This window comes from Narcine bancroftii, chromosome 4 (genome assembly GCF_036971445.1).
Source record: "Narcine bancroftii isolate sNarBan1 chromosome 4, sNarBan1.hap1, whole genome shotgun sequence".
In the NCBI taxonomy this organism is placed as follows: domain Eukaryota; kingdom Metazoa; phylum Chordata; class Chondrichthyes; order Torpediniformes; family Narcinidae; genus Narcine; species Narcine bancroftii.
The window spans coordinates 127,745,457-127,764,433 of NC_091472.1; the positions used below are offsets into that span (position 1 = coordinate 127,745,457).

General features: G+C 38.6%; 1 protein-coding gene across 9 annotated transcripts in view; it reads right to left on the minus strand.

The window, feature by feature from the left end:
• The window catches only part of naa25 (N-alpha-acetyltransferase 25, NatB auxiliary subunit), a 151,323-nt gene that overhangs the window by 61,663 nt on the left and 70,683 nt on the right, over positions 1–18,977 (minus strand). For all 9 annotated transcript variants that reach the window (XR_011356138.1, XR_011356137.1, XR_011356136.1 and 6 more), the window contains 5 exons: positions 17,447–17,558; positions 9,310–9,399; positions 6,573–6,745; positions 5,187–5,299; positions 3,537–3,744 (listed from right to left, as the gene is read on the minus strand). Coding sequence is in view for 5 of the 9 variants with exons in the window: in XM_069932813.1 (XP_069788914.1) it covers positions 3,537–3,744; positions 5,187–5,299; positions 6,573–6,745; positions 9,310–9,399; positions 17,447–17,558 (696 nt within the window). In the remaining 4 variants the exon portion in view is untranslated. The remainder of the gene's footprint in view (positions 1–3,536; positions 3,745–5,186; positions 5,300–6,572; positions 6,746–9,309; positions 9,400–17,446; positions 17,559–18,977) is intronic.

Sequence of the window (18,977 nt, forward strand, 5' to 3'; positions counted from 1 at the left end):
TCCAAATTTGGCCTCACCAATGCCTTGAACAATCTCAACATCACTTTCCAACTCCTGTATTCTATGCTTTGATTTATAAAGGTCAGTACTAAAAGCCTTCTTCACCACCCTATCCACATGAGATTCTACCTTCAGGGAATGATGAACCGTTATTCCGAGATCTTTCTGCTCCACTGCATTCTTCAATGCCCTCTCATTTACTACGCATGTCCTGTTTTGATTATTCCTTCCAAGATTAAGCACTTCACACTTCTCTGCATTAAACTTCATCTGCCATCTTTCAGCCCACACTTCTAAGCAGTCCAAATCCTTTTGCAATCTTTGAAAAACCTTCTTCATTATCCACAATTCCACCTATTTTAGTATCATCCGCATATTTACTAATCCACCCCATCATCCAGATAATTAATGTAAATGTCAAACTGCAAGGGACCCAATACAGATCCCTGAGGCACACTGCTTGTTACTGGCCTTCAGCCTGATAAACAGTTATCCTCTACAACTCTCTAGCGTCTTCCTTCCAACCACTGTTGAATCAAAAGTTAATAACTAGCACAAGAACCTTCCTAACTAACATCCCATGCGGAACCCTATCAAAGGCCTTACTGAAGTCCATATACACAGCATCCACTGCTTTCCTCTCATCAACATTCCTAGTCACCTCTTCAAAAAATTGAACAAGATTGGTCAAACATGACCTTCCACACACAAACCCGTGTTGAGTGTTCCTGATTAGACCCTGTCTCTCCAGATACTTTTATTTATATATATATATATATATATATATATATATATATATATTATCTCTAAGAACACTTTCCATCAACTTACCTACCACAAATGTCAAACTTACAGGCCTATAATTACTAGGCTTGCTCCTTGAACCCTTTTTAAACAAAGGAACCACATTACACCAATCCTCTGGCACTATACCCGTCTCTAATGACATTTGAAAAAAAAAAAATCACTGTCAGAGCATCTGCTATTTCCTCATTAACTTCTCTCAAAGTCCTGGAGAAAAATCCCATTGGGACTTGGAAACTTATCTACCTTTATATGCTTCAAAAGCTCCAGTACTTCCTCTTTCTTAATCACTGTAATTAACCTCTTTGTTTCCTTTAACGCGTACAATTCAATATCCTTCTCCTTAGTGAATACCGAAGAAAATGTTCAAAATCTTCCCCATCACTTTTGGCTTCACACACAGTTGTCCGCTCTGATTCTCTAAGGGACCAAATTTATCCTTCACTCTCCTTTTGCTATTAACATACTTATAGAAACCTTCTGGATTTATTTTTACCGCTTTTTGCTATAGCCACCTCATACCTTCTTTTAGTTTTTCTAATTTCTTTCTTAAGATTCTTTTTACATTCATTGTATTCTCCACACATCTCTTTTATTCCTTGTTTCTCATTTATTGTAGGTCTCCCTCTTTTTTCAAACTAAGTTTCCAATATCCCTTGAAAACCGTGGCTCTCTCAAATTTTTGACTCTGCCTTTTATCCTGACAGGAACAAAGATTTTGTACCCTCAAAAATCTCACCTTTAAAAGACCTCAATTTCTCTACAACATCCTGCCCATAAAACAAATCGTTCCAATCTACTCCTCAAAAATCCTTTCTCATCTCTTCAAATCAAGCTTTACCCCCCCCACTTGAAAACCTCAATCTTAGGTCCAGACCTATCTCTTTTCATAATTACATTGAAGCTAATAGCACTGTGATCACTGGACCCAAGGTGCTCCCCAACACATACCTCCGACCTATCTCATTGCCCAACAATAGATCCCATGCTGCCCCTTCTCTAGTTGATACCTCCACGTATTGTTGTAAAAAAAAAACTATCCTGCACACATTTTACAAATTCCAATCCATCCAGCATTTTCCCATCTTTATTTGGAAAATTAAAATCTCCCATTACCACAACCCCGTGCTTATTACAAATATCTGCTATCTCCCTCCAAATTTGCTCCTCTAGTTCTCGCTTCCCATTAGGTGCTCTATAATACACCACTCTAAGTGTGATTACCCCTATCCCATTCCTGAATTCCATCCATACTGCCTCTCTGAATGAGCCCTCCAATCTATCCTGCCGAAGCACCACTGTAATATTTTCCGACAAGCAATGCTACATCACCCCCTCTTGCCCCTCCAATATCACACCTAAAGCAACAAAATCCAGGAATACTTGGCTGCCAATCACATCCCTCTTGTAACCATATTTCACTAATCGCTACCATGTCATACTGCCAAGTGTCTATCCACAGCCTCAGCTCATCCACCTTCCTTACAATGCTCCTAGCATCAAAATATAAGCATTTCAGAGATTTCACACTTCTTACTCTCTGTTTGCCCCATCTTTACAAACAACTCTATTATGTTCTTTTTCTATCATCTCCCCTCCATCTTCGTACAAAGCATTTTCCTTCTCTATCATCTGCCTATCTAACCCCAAACAGTGTCTACAAGCTTTCTTTGTTTGCAATCTAACCTTCTTGCTGTTCTCCTTCATTTGGTTCCCTCCCCACAACCATTTTAGTTTAAGTGTCCCTGCCAAGATCCTAGTCCCCCTGGTATTCAAGTGCAACCCGTCCATTTTGTACAGATCCCAGTGATCCATAAACTTGAATCCCTGCCCCTTGTTCCATCCCTTCAACCACTTATTTATCCTCCACCACATTCTATGCCTGCTCTCACTGTGGTGTGGCACAGACAGTAATCCCAAGATTACTCCCTTGCGGTCTTTTCAGCTTTCTAGTTTTCAGGACCTTTTCACTCTTCCTCCCTACGTTGTTGGTACCTACATGTACCACAACCTCTAGCTCATCTCTCTCCCACTTTAGGATATCTTGGACATGAATAGCAACATCCTGGACCCTGGCACAAGGGAGGCACCACCATCTGATTCTCCTTATTGCGTCCACAGAATCTGTTCTCCTACCTATTAAGTCCCCTACGACTATTGCCCTCCTCTTCCTTTCCCTACCCTTCTGAGCCACGGGGCACACCCTGTGCCAGAAGTACAGCCACTGTTGCTTTCCCCAGCTAGGCTGTCCCCCCCCACAACAGTACTCAAAGAGGAGTACCTATAATTGAGGGTTACAGCCATAGGGGTCCTCTCTAGGACTTTACTCTTCCCCTTCCCTCTCCTAACTGTGACCCACTTCTCCTCCCGTGGCCCTGGTGTGACCACCTGGCTGTAACTCTTATCTAGGATTTCCTCATTTTCCCTGACCAGGGTAAGGTCATTGAGCTGCAGCTCAGCACACCTGGTGCAGACATGGACACCTGGGAGGCTAGAAGACTCCCGGACCTCCCACATCTTACACCGAGAACAGCAAACTGCCCTCACGCTTTGATAAATGTATAGTTAGACACCAAATAATGCCTTCAGATTTTACCCTTCAGCAGAAACCCACTGACTTTCAATTTAAAAATCAATGTGCATATAATAATTACTAAAATGTAAATCTAGGCAGCAACATCAGAAAGCAAAATATCCTGATAACAAAATCAGATTTAAAAAAGTGAGCTCACCAAACTCCAGGGCATGCTTATATCTCTGCATTAGCTCCTTGACAAGACTGAGTTTCTGTGTCCGGTTCAAGGTCTCATGGAGACCTAACAATCTGGCAAACTGGACGACGAGCATGTGCCTTTGCATAGCTTTGACGTCACCAGGCAATGCAAGGTCAGTGTTTGTTGATACTGACAGAGGTACTACTTCCATTAGTTTGTTGATGAACTGCAGAAAAAACAAGAATAGCAACAGCAATTTCAAAATATATATTAATCATGTTGTACACATGACATTGTTATACGTTAAGATACAAGAGCAAAGAACAAGATGGTTCATATTTCACGGTTAGAGAGACCACTTTTCGGCACGGTGATAAAAGGGTTGGTATCAAAACATCCAAAAGCACATGGAACATTCTATGTTATTTGGGTGTTTCGTCCTGAACCATTATCAGAATCAATGAAATAGATACCAATTTATCTTCTAATAAGCAAAGCAGAGGGAATATACAGTAATATTCTATGGATCACTTTTTTTTAAAAAAAGGTATCATAAGTACAGCTAAAGACAGAAGTGAACAATGAAAATTTTGTGTGATTTGGAAATACAGTATACACTCACAATAAACAACTTCAATCCGCAGTCAAATGAAACCACTAAAAAAGATACAGATGTTGAAGTTACTGGCTTTAAATATGCAGAATCAGGACGAATAATAGTTATTGGCGAATAATACAAAGGGGAGGGGTAGGCAGTTAGAGAAATAGAAGCTAAAGGAACAAATGGGAATCAAGTTGTTGCAATTTAATCAGTGATATTGACTAATAAACAAATAGGGTAGAGAAGGGACACCCAGGCGACTGAGGATGCTGGAACCTGAAGTCAAACACAATCCGCTAGAGAAACTCAGCAGATCAAGAAGCACCAGAAGGAGAAAAAGAATGGTTGAAATTTCAAGCCAAAATTCTTCATTAGGTCCCAATGAAGATATTTTAAGAAATCAAAATGTTCTTAAGGTTTGAGTTTGATGTATTTTACATTCCATAAATAAAACAAAAGAAACTCTGAAAACCTTGCAGTTTTGAAGGGTCCAAAAGACCATCAAACCCTACTCTTATCATCAATTCATTATGAGATCACATGTACAGGACAAAACGCACAAGTTAATTTTTCTATGTTGTGCACTCTACAGTTTAAGTAAATAAATTAGAAAAAATGCACTTCATTTTAGTGGCAATGTAACTAGCCTTCGTGGTAATACTGCATTGGTTTGGTACATGAACAGGTTGTTATCCCATCTCCAACATTGTAATCACCAGCCTCATTTCAATTTCTTCAGAAAATATCTAAATACTGCAGCTTTATACCATTTTACTCATCTCAATTTATCCTGCATCCATGACCATCTGACGAAATGCCAAATTCATTTTGAGTGAGAAATCTTTCTAAATTTACTTTTACCAGCTTGCTTAAGAATTAAAGGCTGCATAATTTCTAAAATCTCTTAACTGGAGGAAAAAATTAAATTTCTTTGCTATTAATAAATGCACAAAGTGACAACCAATTCCTGTACTGACTGAATGCAGAAGCCACTGGGTGCACTTACCCATTCACCTCACTGAAGCACATCTGAGCGAATGGAGACTCTGGCAGTCTCCTGGTCTCACCTGTGTATGCCGATCTGGTGACAGAAGATCGACAAAGATTCTCAGGTCAGAATAACAGCAAGGTTTATCCCCAAACCTCTCAAAGTACTGGAACATCAGCTCCTCAGGTATCCCTAGCAGAAGGAAAGACAAAACACAAAAAGAGAGTAAGCATTGGAGTAACTATTACCATCGACGATGCCGAGAATTATGAAGTCGTGAAAATTTTCATTGTGTAATCTGATAGCAGGTTTAAACTTCTAATTCACTTAACCCCACTCAAAGGCTGAAGCTTAAATCTAATCAAGACTATTGATACACAATTTAAAATACAAAACGTAAGTAACCAGAAAGCGCTACAACTCTAAAACTGCCAGTGATGCAATAAATCTGGATCACATGCTCATTATTATAGTTTTTATTGTTTTAAGGGGAGCAGTTGTCATGTAAACTGCTAACCTGAATATTACAAAATTAACAAGACCATTTTTAGCTCCTTTTCTTAGTTAAGTGTTTAGTGTGGAGCAATTAAATGGAAGGATCCACAATATGCATCTGGGTTACATTTCATGAAAAAAAGAAAACAATAATTTATCTTGTTTAAAAAAAAAAGACAAGCAAATCCTCCACTGCCACTACACTGTAATCAGATAACTCAGTAGAGATTATAGGTCCAGTCTCTGATTTGAACAGGTTAACTGGGTTACCTAACAATAACATTCCATTCCAAATTCAGAAAAGCTTGTGTCTGAGGGTCTCTAATTTTGAATTGTTACTTCAGAGTTAGTGTTGAGAATTCACTCTATTTCTGTGACTGCTCAGAGGTTGTATCAAACAAAGCTTTGGCACTGGTCAATGTTACATGATAATTTAAAGTAAAAAAAACCCACAGAAACAATGAAAATATTCAAGGTCAAATAGTCATTCCAGCTAAATGACTAATTCCTCAAAATGTTGACTTTTTTTTCACTAGAGATACCAATGACCAACTAAATATTGACAGCCCTTCTTCTGAATGACATGCTTAAGAATTTCACTGATTGTGTTGGAGATGTCTGCACAATTGCCAATAAAAGCAATTACAATTCAAACCAACCACCTTTATCATGAGCCAGTATCATTAAAAGGTAAAATTTGATTTTCTTTTTCCCTTTCTAAGTCCTTTTCTCTCGCAGTACATTCCTTGACCCTTCAAAACCTTCTTCTAAAAGGTCTTCAAACCCTTATTTAATATTGGGACTCTTTGATCGTGAAGGGCATCACAGCTAAATTCAAACCTCCCCTTATTCGATGTTATATGGATTACAACTGCTTCAAGAACCTTGCTAGGAAATTTACTCTCTGTGACGATTATTGAAATGCTGGTAGAAAAATAAATTTACATCATATAAATGATTAACCACTCACCAAGTTTGTGTTCATCATTGGTACCCCTCTCTCTTAGCCGCCTGATCAATTCAAGTTTAGCCAGGTATGGTCCCCTCAGACGGCGAGAGCCCTTTGGTTCCTCATTCAAAATTCTCTCCTCCACAAAGTTTATGGCCTCCTGTACAAAACAGGTGACCGGACCCTCCAAAGAACTGTGCAGAGAGAAATTGTGACCTAATGTTTTTTCAGTGCATAATCACATAGAAGTTTATACAGTGTAAATTTAAAGGCATAAGTTCGTGAAAATAATAAAAATTTCAGCAGTGGTGCAAATATTTGTAATTTTTTTGATATTGTTCAGTGTTTTTAATTGTTGTTAAATGTTGTGGGATAATCAAGGAGAATCCCCCAAATTACATTATGGAGGTGAATATGGTGCTATCCCAAGCTCCGTAATAAGTGTCAATTGTAAAACAACCAAGACTGAATGACTGATGAATAAAAGTGCATCTATCACTTTATTCCATCTCTGGAGACCTCCTGGGGAATCCCCTTCCGATTCCAGTCCAGTCATAACTGGTGTGAGAGTAGGGTGCCCTTTATCTGAATGGGAATTACAGCCTGAAATCAAAATGGAAAAATATTCTTTTATCAGCTTTTGATGATGCTTATTTAATTATTATTTAATGTTTTAATCATTTTAAATGTCTAATGATCGGGATTGGGCCTATTTGGATACTATTTGCGGAGAACTGGTCATTTTTTAAAAAACAGCCAAGTCACAGCAGCAAATCACTTGTGCTTAAACAACAACAAACAACAAGGTAAGGCTTTTTCAGCATTAAAATAATGTTTAATTCTCACAAAAAAAATGCCGGCCACCATTAATCATCGAAATCTCCCCACCAAGGCCCCGCTCATGCTGGGAGCCCGAACGTCCTGATCCTGCCGGGAGCTCGAAGTCTGCTGCTGCCGCCACCAGGAGCTTGAGGTTCCCGCTGCTGCCATCGCTGGGAGCCCAAGGTGTGCTGCTGCCGCTGTCAGGAGCCAGAGGTCCAGTCAGTTTGGCTCCAAAAATATTTTGGATAAATGAGAAATTTTGATTTATTTTCGGATATCCTCATTTATCCAAATTTTTTTTTAAAAATTTCGGATAAATGAGAAATTTTGATTTATTTCTGATATCGTCATATATCCAAATTTTAATTTTTTTTTCTGGATAAATGAGAAATTTTGATTTATTTCTGATATCATCATATATCCAAATTTTAATTTTTTTTCCGATAAATGAGAAATTTTGATTTGTTTTGGATATCCTCATTTGTCCCAATTTAAAAAAATTTTTTGGATAATTGAGGATTTTGGACAATCCAATTTCAGATAATCGGAGTTGTACTGTGTTTACATCTGCTGTAATAGGCTTCAATTAACTCTGAATATTAGATGTCAAGTCTGCAATATGCAACCCAAGGCCTATTGATTGCTGAGCATTTTCTACTGAAGGTCAGATAGGGTACTCCTCTGGATGCAAATCATTTGATGGCAGTGTGAGCAAAACCTGGCCTATTGTACTGGCAGATATGGGACAGTTCACTTAATAACACTTGATAACACAGAAGTAAAGGTCGACAAGTAATATTCTGTACCAATTAATTTCTTATCTAAATTTGTAACACTGACAGAAAATGCGTTGCCTGTCACTGCACACAGCCAGACGACAGCCTGTATTCTGGAGTTTCTTTTGTACTGTGTACTTTAGTTTGCTTTGTGCTGTGTACTTGAGTTTGCTTTGAATGAAGGATCAACTTCCAAGCATTCAACCTGACAATTCTTCAGATTTTTTCATTCTGAGGAGACATGGAATTATATTTATAGCTTCCACCCTTCCCCCTACTATTTCAGGCCAGGGATAGAATAATTGAAACAAAATCAAGTTGAGCAACTCAGTAAGATTCTGATAACATGGCAAAGTCAAGACATTGGTTGTGCTAACCTGTATATTTTCTAAATGATTGGATATTACTTCTATTATTAGCCAATTACAATTCAATTTTTTAATGTCATAAATTGCAAAAAATCTCAGTGAACCTGCTAAGTTTGCAGGAAGCAAGGAAATCAGGACTCCAAGAGTTTAAAGTAAGTTTGAGAAATGGTACTCCGAATTGTGGTAACAGAGGCCTTGGGAGCTTTTAAGGGGCTCAGGAACTGAGATTTCATGAGCCAGATGCCCAACAGTTGGGATTTACACACAAGACACTACCAGAGTTTCAATGTATTATGTGTTTATAAATGTATGCCAAAAGACCATTAATAGGATTATTTTCTACAATCCTAAGTCATGATGGAAATTTGCTTTGTTCTGAAATATATACAAAATTCCATAAATAATTATTCAAGTATATTTATTTATGCAGAGGCACACTTTTCTTCCCTCCTACAGAATATAGATCCTCTAATTCTATTCAATAGCTTATGTAGAGGGAGAACACAATTAGTTTACTTTTCAAAATATTTTAAAGAAATTATATATGGGCAGCTCAGGTAGCGCAACGCTGTTGCAGTGCCAGTGACCAGGGTTTGAATCCAGTGCTATCTATAAGGAGTTTGTATGCGCTCCCTGTGTCTGCATGGATTTTTATGGGTGCTCCAGTTTCCTCCCATCGTCCAAGACCTACAAGGGTTGTAGGTTAATTGGGATATTTGGGCAGCATGGGCTGGAAGGGCCTGTTACTGTGCTATCGAAATACAAAATTAAGAAAAAGAAAAAATTACTTACTGTTCTGCCTCTTTGGGTGGAGTCCAAGCAGTATCAATCAGATGGAAGAGGGAATCAAAGTAGGACAAGTAGAACTGCCAGTCATCTGGGCTAAAAGAGAACAAAAACATTGCACAGTGAACAAAACCTCACATACGTATATACTGTAAAGATTGCACTGTTCAATTTCCTGTCCACTGCCAAATAAGTGCATTACACACTACTTGTTGAGAGAAACTCATTTTGAAGTAGGCAATTGCTTGTAAATGTTTAAATCTGAGAAAAAACCAGCAGGATCAAGCAACAATGTTAAATTCTGTGAGGGCACTGGACAAAGTGGCAACTGTCTGCCTTATGGTAAACAAAAGTTAAAGGTTTTCATGTATGTTACATTCTAAATGTATTATGTGACAATAATGGAACCTTTACCTTTTAAATTGATGATAAATTGACTTTCAGTACTGTTATGATTAGATGCTATAACAAATTTGAAGTGTGGTGAAATTTACAATAGATTTATTTTTAGGTCAAACTAATCTTGCCTGAGAAATGGAACCTTGTATATACAAACATTTACCAAATTTCCTTTGGATAAATGACAAAGGACCCAAAAGTATTTGGACTTTTTAGGAATGGATGACACCTTCAGTTTTATTACATAATATTTGGACTTTACTCTATTGGAAATAATACTTTCTTGTAAAAGGAGTCTTACTGTATGTAAGAGGCAGAGGATTATACAACTTACGGTATATATTTAAAAAGATCACGAATATTGGAAATCTGAAATAAAAACAGAAAATGTTAAAATGCACAGCTGCTCAGGCAGCATCTGGAAGAGGAAAAGTGCTCATCTTTTTCTTTCAGATCTTGACCAACCTTCTGCACATTTCCAACATTTTCTGCTTTATTAGATTGATTTTTTTTTAAATCAAATGTCCAATCATACTCAAGCTACTTGAGGACACCTTAAAGTGGAATCACTGTACATTTTACTTCAAAAAAACACGAGACGGAAATAAAATTTGTGCATTTGATAGATACAATTCATTGCCAAAAATGTATATATAAATAATCCAATATAATTGTGACTATAATTAGCTAATGAAGTTCAAGGCAAGCATATACAATTGTTTACAGAAATTACTGTAAATGTGCCATTCATTGAAAGAAATTTTGAAAATCTAATAAGGAAATTGATTTAAAAATAATCAAAGAGGAATTTATCAAAAGTTTGCTTTTAGTAAATCTTTTGACTGCAGTGTTTCAAGTGAAACAAAATTTTGAAGTGAGAAAGTCAGTATGGAGTCAGAAATAAAGGAAATCAAACACAACCAACAGATTCCTGTATCTCTGTAAACAGAAATGTTGGAATTGGTGGCTTGGGTATTGGAAAATTTCAAATGTATGCAAAACGGGGCTTGTAAATATTGACATTATGACATTAGCATTTTGTTATATTGCAAAGAAGTCTTGATCATGACTAATTTAAATTTCTTAGAAGCATATCCAGCGATCTGAGTGACTGAAGACAGTGTTCTAAAAACATAATTTAAAAAATCTCCTAAATCGGTACAAAGACCAGCAAGTGGTTACAGGCAGGAAATGTATTAAAATGCCATGGCGGACAATAATTATTCTGCAGAGAGAGGAGGATTTATAATCCAAACTACTTCTTGGGTCTGCTCACAAGAAACCTCTTTTATTTAGTCAGTCATTCAGAATAACATGTAATAGGCATACAATTCTTTAAATAAAAGGTACTTTCCTGACAGCGGGAAAGCATTAACCATTTCCCTAAGAAATTATATTTGTTTCCTGTCTACTTTCAGTAACCGCCGTCTTCAAATGCTTCTCTCCAACAAACAGCAAAATCTGAGATGAAGGCTATGGCAGAGATAGAGGACTCGTATTTCAAGCTTTCAGAGGATCTGTCTTTACAGTTCTTCAAAAAATCCTACCTCGGATCTATAGCTGCAGCCACAAATCTTGTCAGACCCTACCTGGGTCTGTTGAATGTTGTTGCAGATTATTGCTTTTAAAATGGCTTATACCAGGTAGTCAGAAAGGCATTTGCAAACCAAAAAGTCAAAATCCTGTCTAAAGCTGAGATTGCTTTCCTCCGTTAAAGCATGAGACTTTAAGATTCCATCAGTGAGTTTGCATATTGTATTGTTTGTGGTTCTGTATGGTTACTATCCACTCCAAAATATTGTGGTGAAGACTTTGGATAGACTGCATTTTGTCCATATGTACTGCACCATCAGATGAATGTTCTACTGAGCATAACACAAACCAGTTTTAATTGGGTTGCTCCCCTGAACTTTTCAAAGAATTAACCATATTCTACAGAACTGCAATCATATATATGACAATATGGTGGCTGCAAGCTATGAAATTAAAGCAGGGATGAGATGGAAATGAATAAACCATTTTGATTTTAGCACAATTAAAATGAATTTTTAGATTTTTCTAATGATCCACAGAATATTCCAGCACAGAAAACCAGGCCCTTCTCGTCTGCACTGAACTACAAGGCACTGGTGAAACTTCACTTGGAGTACTGTGAGCAGTTTTGGGCTCCTTATTTAAGAAAGGGTGTGCTGATGTTGAAGAGGGTTCAGAGGAGGTTCACAAGGATGATGGAGGAAATGAAAGGTTTATCATACAAGGAGTGTTACGAGCCCAAAGGACTTAAAAGAAACCCAGCAGCACAAAAATTCACCAAGACAATGGCTACTTAAAACTATTTTTATTTTCTTAATACATAATAATATCAATGCTTATTACTATTAACAACCCCCTTCTAATTCTAAGCGCATGTGTATGTCGTGTTTATGTGTTCAGGAAAGTTCTTTTTCACTGTCCAATCATTCACTTTTCATCTTCTTCAAGTTCACTGGTATCAGGAAATCTTCCATACTGTGCACAAAATTTAATATATTATATTCACCAGGCTCTGGTGCTTTAACTTGTTACTGCTCAGGAAGGACTTTGTTGGTTTCAGAGAAAAATTCGTTGTTCGTTGGACACACAAACTGATCTCCTTCAATCAGCAATTGAAATATCTTACTGAAGAAGCTTGCCCTCTCTTAGGTTTTTCCAAAAGATAACCTTTTCTTTCAGATTACCACAAGTTCTTCTTTTTCCCTATTCCAGGAGAAACACCAACCACAACCTCTGCAATTGACAACAGAGATTTAGAATTGGTGAACTCAGAACCTGTCTTGAAATGGGGTCCTGCAGCAGGTCTGCCAACTTGCAGCTTTCACCATAAACTGCTGCACAATACTCCTCAATTTCTCTCTCTCTTAAACAATGGATGTTTTCTTTCTGTTTGCAAAACCATCTGGCTGTCTTAGGACAACAAATTTCAACCAATTTAAAACTCTGGCACCAGTTGAACAGCCAAAAGATTTCTCAGTTTTCGAATCTGGACACTGTTCAAACATGCTGGTCCATTAACACCTACTTGTGAAACTCTCACAAGAACTTCCCATCGTCTCTGCAAAGCCAAATGCCAACACAAAATCTCCCTCACATAGCTCTTGCATGGCAAATGAGATGTTTGTGAAATGTGACCTGATAACTAAACCCCTTTTAAGATATATTTTATCATAATTTTATTAACTTATTCTTTAACAGGAGTGTTGAACAGCTCTTTGGCTATACTCATTGGAATTTAGAGAATGGAGGGGGTATTTCATTGAAACATTTCAAATGAGGAAAGGCATGGACAGAGTAGATGTAGAAAGGTTAATTACCATGGTGGGAGAGTAGAGGACAAGAGGGCACAACTTCAGGACTGAAGGTTAGTAAATCTGTTGAATTTGTTACCAATAGGTTGCTGTGGCAGCCAAGTTATTTCAGGCAGAGAATGACTAAAATGCCACACTGGACAATAATTACTCTGCAGAGAGAGCAGGATTTATAATCCAAGGGTCTGCTCACAAGAAACTACTTCTATTTAGTCAGTCAGGGCATCAAATGTTGTGGAGAAAAGACTGGGCAGTGAGGACAAGTAGGAAAATGGATCAGCTCCTAACTAAACGGCAGGGAAGAATCAATGGCTGAATAGCCCATTTCTGTTTCTATAACTGTATGGTCTTATTATTCTGCCTCATCCACTGACCTGCACCTCGTCCATATCCCACCATACCCCTCCCATCCACATACCTGCCCAAATTTTTCTTAAATGTTAACATTAAGCCAACATTCACCACTTCAGCTGGCAGTTTATTCCAGGCTCCTTTTTAAATTAATAAAAAATTTTAACAGGCCATTTCAGCCCACGAGCCCAATTACACCCGATTGACCTATACAGGCATGAGGAGAACATACAAACTAATTCCAGACAGTACAGAATTTGAACCCCAGTCCTGATCGCTAGCACTGCAAAGGCATTGTATTTACCGCTATGTCAACCGTGCCACCCTGGCTCCCTGTCGGGGAATTTAACCCTGCTTTCCTGTGAACAGGTGGGGATACTAACCACTATACAAATGAGGACCACTCCTCTGTGTGGAAACTCTCCTGAATGTACTCCTTTGAGTTCTCATCTCTCAACCTGAACCCATGCCCTTTGATTTGTATCTCACCTAACCTCAGTGGAAAAAGACTGCTTGCATTTCCTCTATTTATTCCCATCATAATTTCGTATACCCTATCAAATATATCCTAATTTTTCTACAATGCTGAAAATAAAGTCTGAAACTGTATAACATTTCTCTGTAACTCAATTCTTCAAGGCCTGGCAAAATCCTACTAAATCTTTTCTGTACTTTTTTTTTTAATGTGCATACTTACCAAAACTGCACACAATACACCAAATCTAGCCTCACCAATGTCTTAGACAAATTTACCATAACATCCCGACTCCCATTTTCAATACTTTGATTTATGAAGGCCAATATAGCAAAAATGGTCTTTATGCCCTATCTATGACAAGGAATTCTATAATCTGCATTCCCAAATGCCTCTGTTCCACCACAATTAGTTCCATCATTCCACAACAGTAAGTTCTATAGGGCATTATAGTGCCCTATAATGTACCACGTATGTCCTACCTTGGTTTGTTCTTCCAAAATGCAACACCTCACTCTTGTCTGAATTAAATTCCATCAGCCATTTTGCAGCTCAATTTTCTAGCTGGACAAAATCCCTCTGAAAGCTTTGAAAGCTTTCCTTGCTGTCCACTACATCTCTAATCTTTGTGTCATCTGCAAACTTACTGATCGAATTTACCACCATCATCCAGATCACTGATATAGAAGACAAATAACAATAGCCCCAGCACTGATCCTTAAGGCACACCACTCATCACTGGCCCTCAGTCTGAGAAGCAATCATCCATGACCACTCTCTGACTTCTCCCATATAGCCAATGATGAATCCAGTTGACTACCTCACCATGAATACCAAGCGACTGAACCTTCCTGACTAACCTCCTAAGTGAGACCTTGTCCATGTTGACAATAATACAACCTTTCCTACTAACCAATCTGATGGCTTTTCAAGTTTAAACATGACCTACCACTCACAAAGCCATGTTGACTATCCCTAATCAGTCCCTGACTGTACATCCGAACCCTGAGAACACCTTCCAATAACTTACCTACTGCTGATGACAGGGTCACTTGCCTATAATTTCCTGCATTAATATTGGAACAATATCAGCTATCCTTAAATCCTCTGGCACCTCATCCGTGGCAAAGAACATTTTAAATACATCTGCCAGTGCCCCTGTAATTTCTGCACTATGATCCCTCAAGGCCCAAGGGAATACCTCGTCAGGCCCTGGGGATTTATCCACCTGTATTCCCTTTAAGACAACAAGCACCTCCTCCTCCTATTTAATCTCTGTACAAATTCCATGACCTCACTGCTTGCTTGCCTCATTCCCAAGACTCTGTGCCAGTTTCCTGAGTAAATACAGATGCAAAAAAAAATCTATTTAAGATCTCCCTCATTTCTTCTGGCTCCATACACAGACTACTCTGATCTTCATGAACCAATTTTGTCTCCAACTATCATTTTGCTCTTAATATACCTATAGAAGCCCTTTGGATTTGCCTTCATCTTGTCTTCTTTTAGTCCCCACTGATTTCCTTCTTGCTTTTTTCCCCCCCGGCACTAACAAGTGGCATTATGATCTCTGGACCCAGTGTTCCCCAACACATACTTCTGTCACGTGTCCTGCTACATTCTCTAATTGGAGATCCAATATTGCACTTTGTGTAGTTGGTACCTTGATACATTGATTTAGAAAGTTTTCTGAAATACACTTGACTAACTCAATCCAGCCCTTTTACGGGAGTTCCAGTCAACATGTGGAAAGTTAAAATTGCGTGCTGTCACAACTTTGTTTCCTACAAGTACCTCATTTATTCCTTGCTGCCTATACCTGCTATACACCTCTCACTTCTTCTTTGCCAGTTCCACAATATTCCTCTAAAAACAAAGATTCATTAAACCTGTTAATTTTGCCTTTAATCCTTACAGGAATTCTGTACTCTCAAATTTTCACCTTTGAAGGATTTTCACTTATCGAGCATATCCTTGCCAGAAAACAACCTGTCCCAATCCATGGTTTCCAGATCCTTTCTCAGTTCCCCAAAATTAGCCTTTCTCCAAATTAGAATCTCAACTTGAGGACCAAGCCTATCTTTATCCATAATTTTCTTTAAACTAGTGGCATTATGATCTCTCGACCCAGTGTTCCCCAACACATACTTCTGTCACGTGTCCTGCTACATTCTCTAATTGGAGATCCAATATTGTACTTTGTGTAGTTGGTATCTTGATACATTGATTTAGAAAATTTTCTGAAACACACTTGATTAACTCCAAGTAATCCAGCCCTTTTACGGGAGTCTCAGTCAACATGTGGAAAGTTAAAATTGCGTACTGTCACATCTTTGTTTCCTACAACTGTTTGCATGTTGCTGGATTTAGTCAATTTAATCTTCCACTTGCCATTATAAGAAACCTGTCTTGGGGATGCTGGCATCATAAACCAGAGAAGGTTTTCAACTGGAAGCTCACAGAATGGTTTAAGTGGTCCACTGCTGTAAGTGCCAGTGCATCAGAGTTAAAGTTCAGACATGTGAACTGTGAACGTCCTCCTTCCGATTGGTTCAAACCAGAGTTTCACCCTGGCTTTCATTCAATCCCCATTAGTCCACAATTTCTGTCCAACCATATTTCAAATATAGGTACTCCCTGACTTGCGATCCATGTGACTTGTGTCCATCTGCACATACGACCGAAAATTTATTAAAAAATATAAAGAAAAAGTATAAAATTTCCGCAGTTTATGTTGAATTTAACAAACTATAACAGGGATACAGGACATGTTAGAGCCAAAATGCGCGGACTTACCTTATTAGTCGGCATCCTGGGATCCATAGGCTGGGTGCAGCCACTTTGATTCCTGTGCGTATGCGTGAATCTTCGGTTGGCACATGTGCCATTATTGGAATTTATTATTAGGGCACTTAATTTTTGCATATGCACCAACTGAACCCATACCACATGCACCAACCAAAGACTCGTGCATACGCAAAGGAATCAAGAAGGCCATATCCAAACTGCAGAACCCAAGACACCGACTAACAAGTAAGTACACAATTCTGACACAAGTCCATTCCAAGATACGACCAATCCTTTGGTCCAAATTATGGTCGTAAGTCGGGGAGTACCTGTATACAGATTGACTACTTCAGTCCTACTCTTTCTCTTTTAGCCTAGCTCATATATCCAGAGGATGATAGTTGATGGAAAAAAAGGTCAGAGGTTTTGTTTAGATTGTTGGAACAGAAACCCTGGGTAAGTCCTCCATAGATAGCCAGCCAGCATTCGCTGTCAAGTTGTACATGAATAATGATACACTGGGTGAAGTAGTATCTGCAAGCATCTACTGGCCATGACACTAATCCCTTCATTGGTTTGAAGTGGTGGGACATTGGAAAAATTCAGATTCTATGCTATGACAATACCAATTAACTTAAGCTTGAAGATTAATTATCCTTCAGGATACAATAGTCAATTAGATACAATTTCTGAATACATAATAACAGGGTAATTCATCTGATAACGAATGGAAGTGCAATATTCATACCAAGTGAAAATATGATTAAATAAACGAAGACCTGCTCACTTGTTCAGTAAAAGTTTCTGAGATAGTGCATTGCATTCAGGCCATTTTATTAGCTTCTTGTACAGCACCATACATTTCATCTCACGACTCTGCAACTCGCTGGTCAATTTTTCTAAGGAGAAAAAAAATTTTTTTTAAATCACACATTTCCCTTGATTCACACTTAAGTTCAAGAGATCCTAGGGGTTCAAAGTGAACAAGTTTAACCATTGCTAGTCTTGATTCTAATGAGCACTGCCATAAAATACAAAGTCAAGTTTATTGTCATCTGATTGTACAATTACAACCCAATCCCTGGTCCTTTATGCAAAACATGCAAACACACAACTAGACACGACAAACATCCAGACAAACAATATATATATATTTGGAACAGATGCATATACGTCAGAGTGCCCACTGATAATCAAACCCAAATATTACCAGTTTTCGAAGGATCAGCTATCTATAACTAACAATTTCAATGAAAGAAAGCAAGCGCATTCTTTTAATATTGGTTCTCCGAATTTTAATCATCCTTTTTTCATCCATCTATCTTTCAAAATTTGCAAAGTTTGGGGTCCACAAGTGATTCCGTGGATTAACGAATCGCATTCTTATGAGGTTTCAGTGTATATGCAGGAGAAGTATTTATCTATACAAATAAACATTGTTTCATGAATATGAAAGTCTTGTATGGTTAGTGTGAGCAGTTCCTTTGGTTCTTCAGCATTCTCACTGCTAACAAGAAGCTGCTGCTCCTCAACCTGGTGGTGCTGGCTCTAATACTCCTGTCCTCATGAGTCTGAGGTGTCAGGAGTGATACTGACCTCAGCCTCAATAATTTCTCAAACATCATCTTTGAACTCATCATATCCGGTCACATGCCTGGCATGGCCTCAAACTTTGTTTCCCAATCCCGTACTACCTGTTTCTACCTCCTACTAAGATACACAAACCAAATTGACCAGCAGACCCATTGTGTCCACGTGCTCCTGCCCCACTGAATTGGTCACCGCTTACCTTGACTCAGTTGGCACCGGCACCCCCCCCCCCCCCCCCCCCCCCCCCCCCCCCCGTCCAGTCCCTCTCCACCTACATCTGGGAAAATACACAACCTCCATCACTTCAACAACTGAACTTGATCTCCTCATATTTACCATGGATATGCAAGCCCTATAAACCTCCATTCCCCATAGTGAAGGCCTCAAAACCCTTCTTTTCTTTCTAGATAATAGAATCAACCAGTCCCCCTCCACCACCACTATCCTTTGGCTGGCAGAACTTGTCCTCACCCTCAATAATTTCTCCTTTGACTCATGGCTCTTTCTCCAGGTTACAGGATAGCTATGGGTACCTGCATGGGTCCCAGCTTTGTCTACCTTTTTGTTGGTTACATGGAGCAATCCATGCAACAAACTTACACAGGCAAGGCCCTTCAACTCTTCTTTCACTACATCGATCACTACTTTGGTGCTCCCTCATGTACCCATGATGAGCTCGTTGCCTTCATCCACTTTGCTGCCAACTTCGACCCTGACCTCAAATTTAC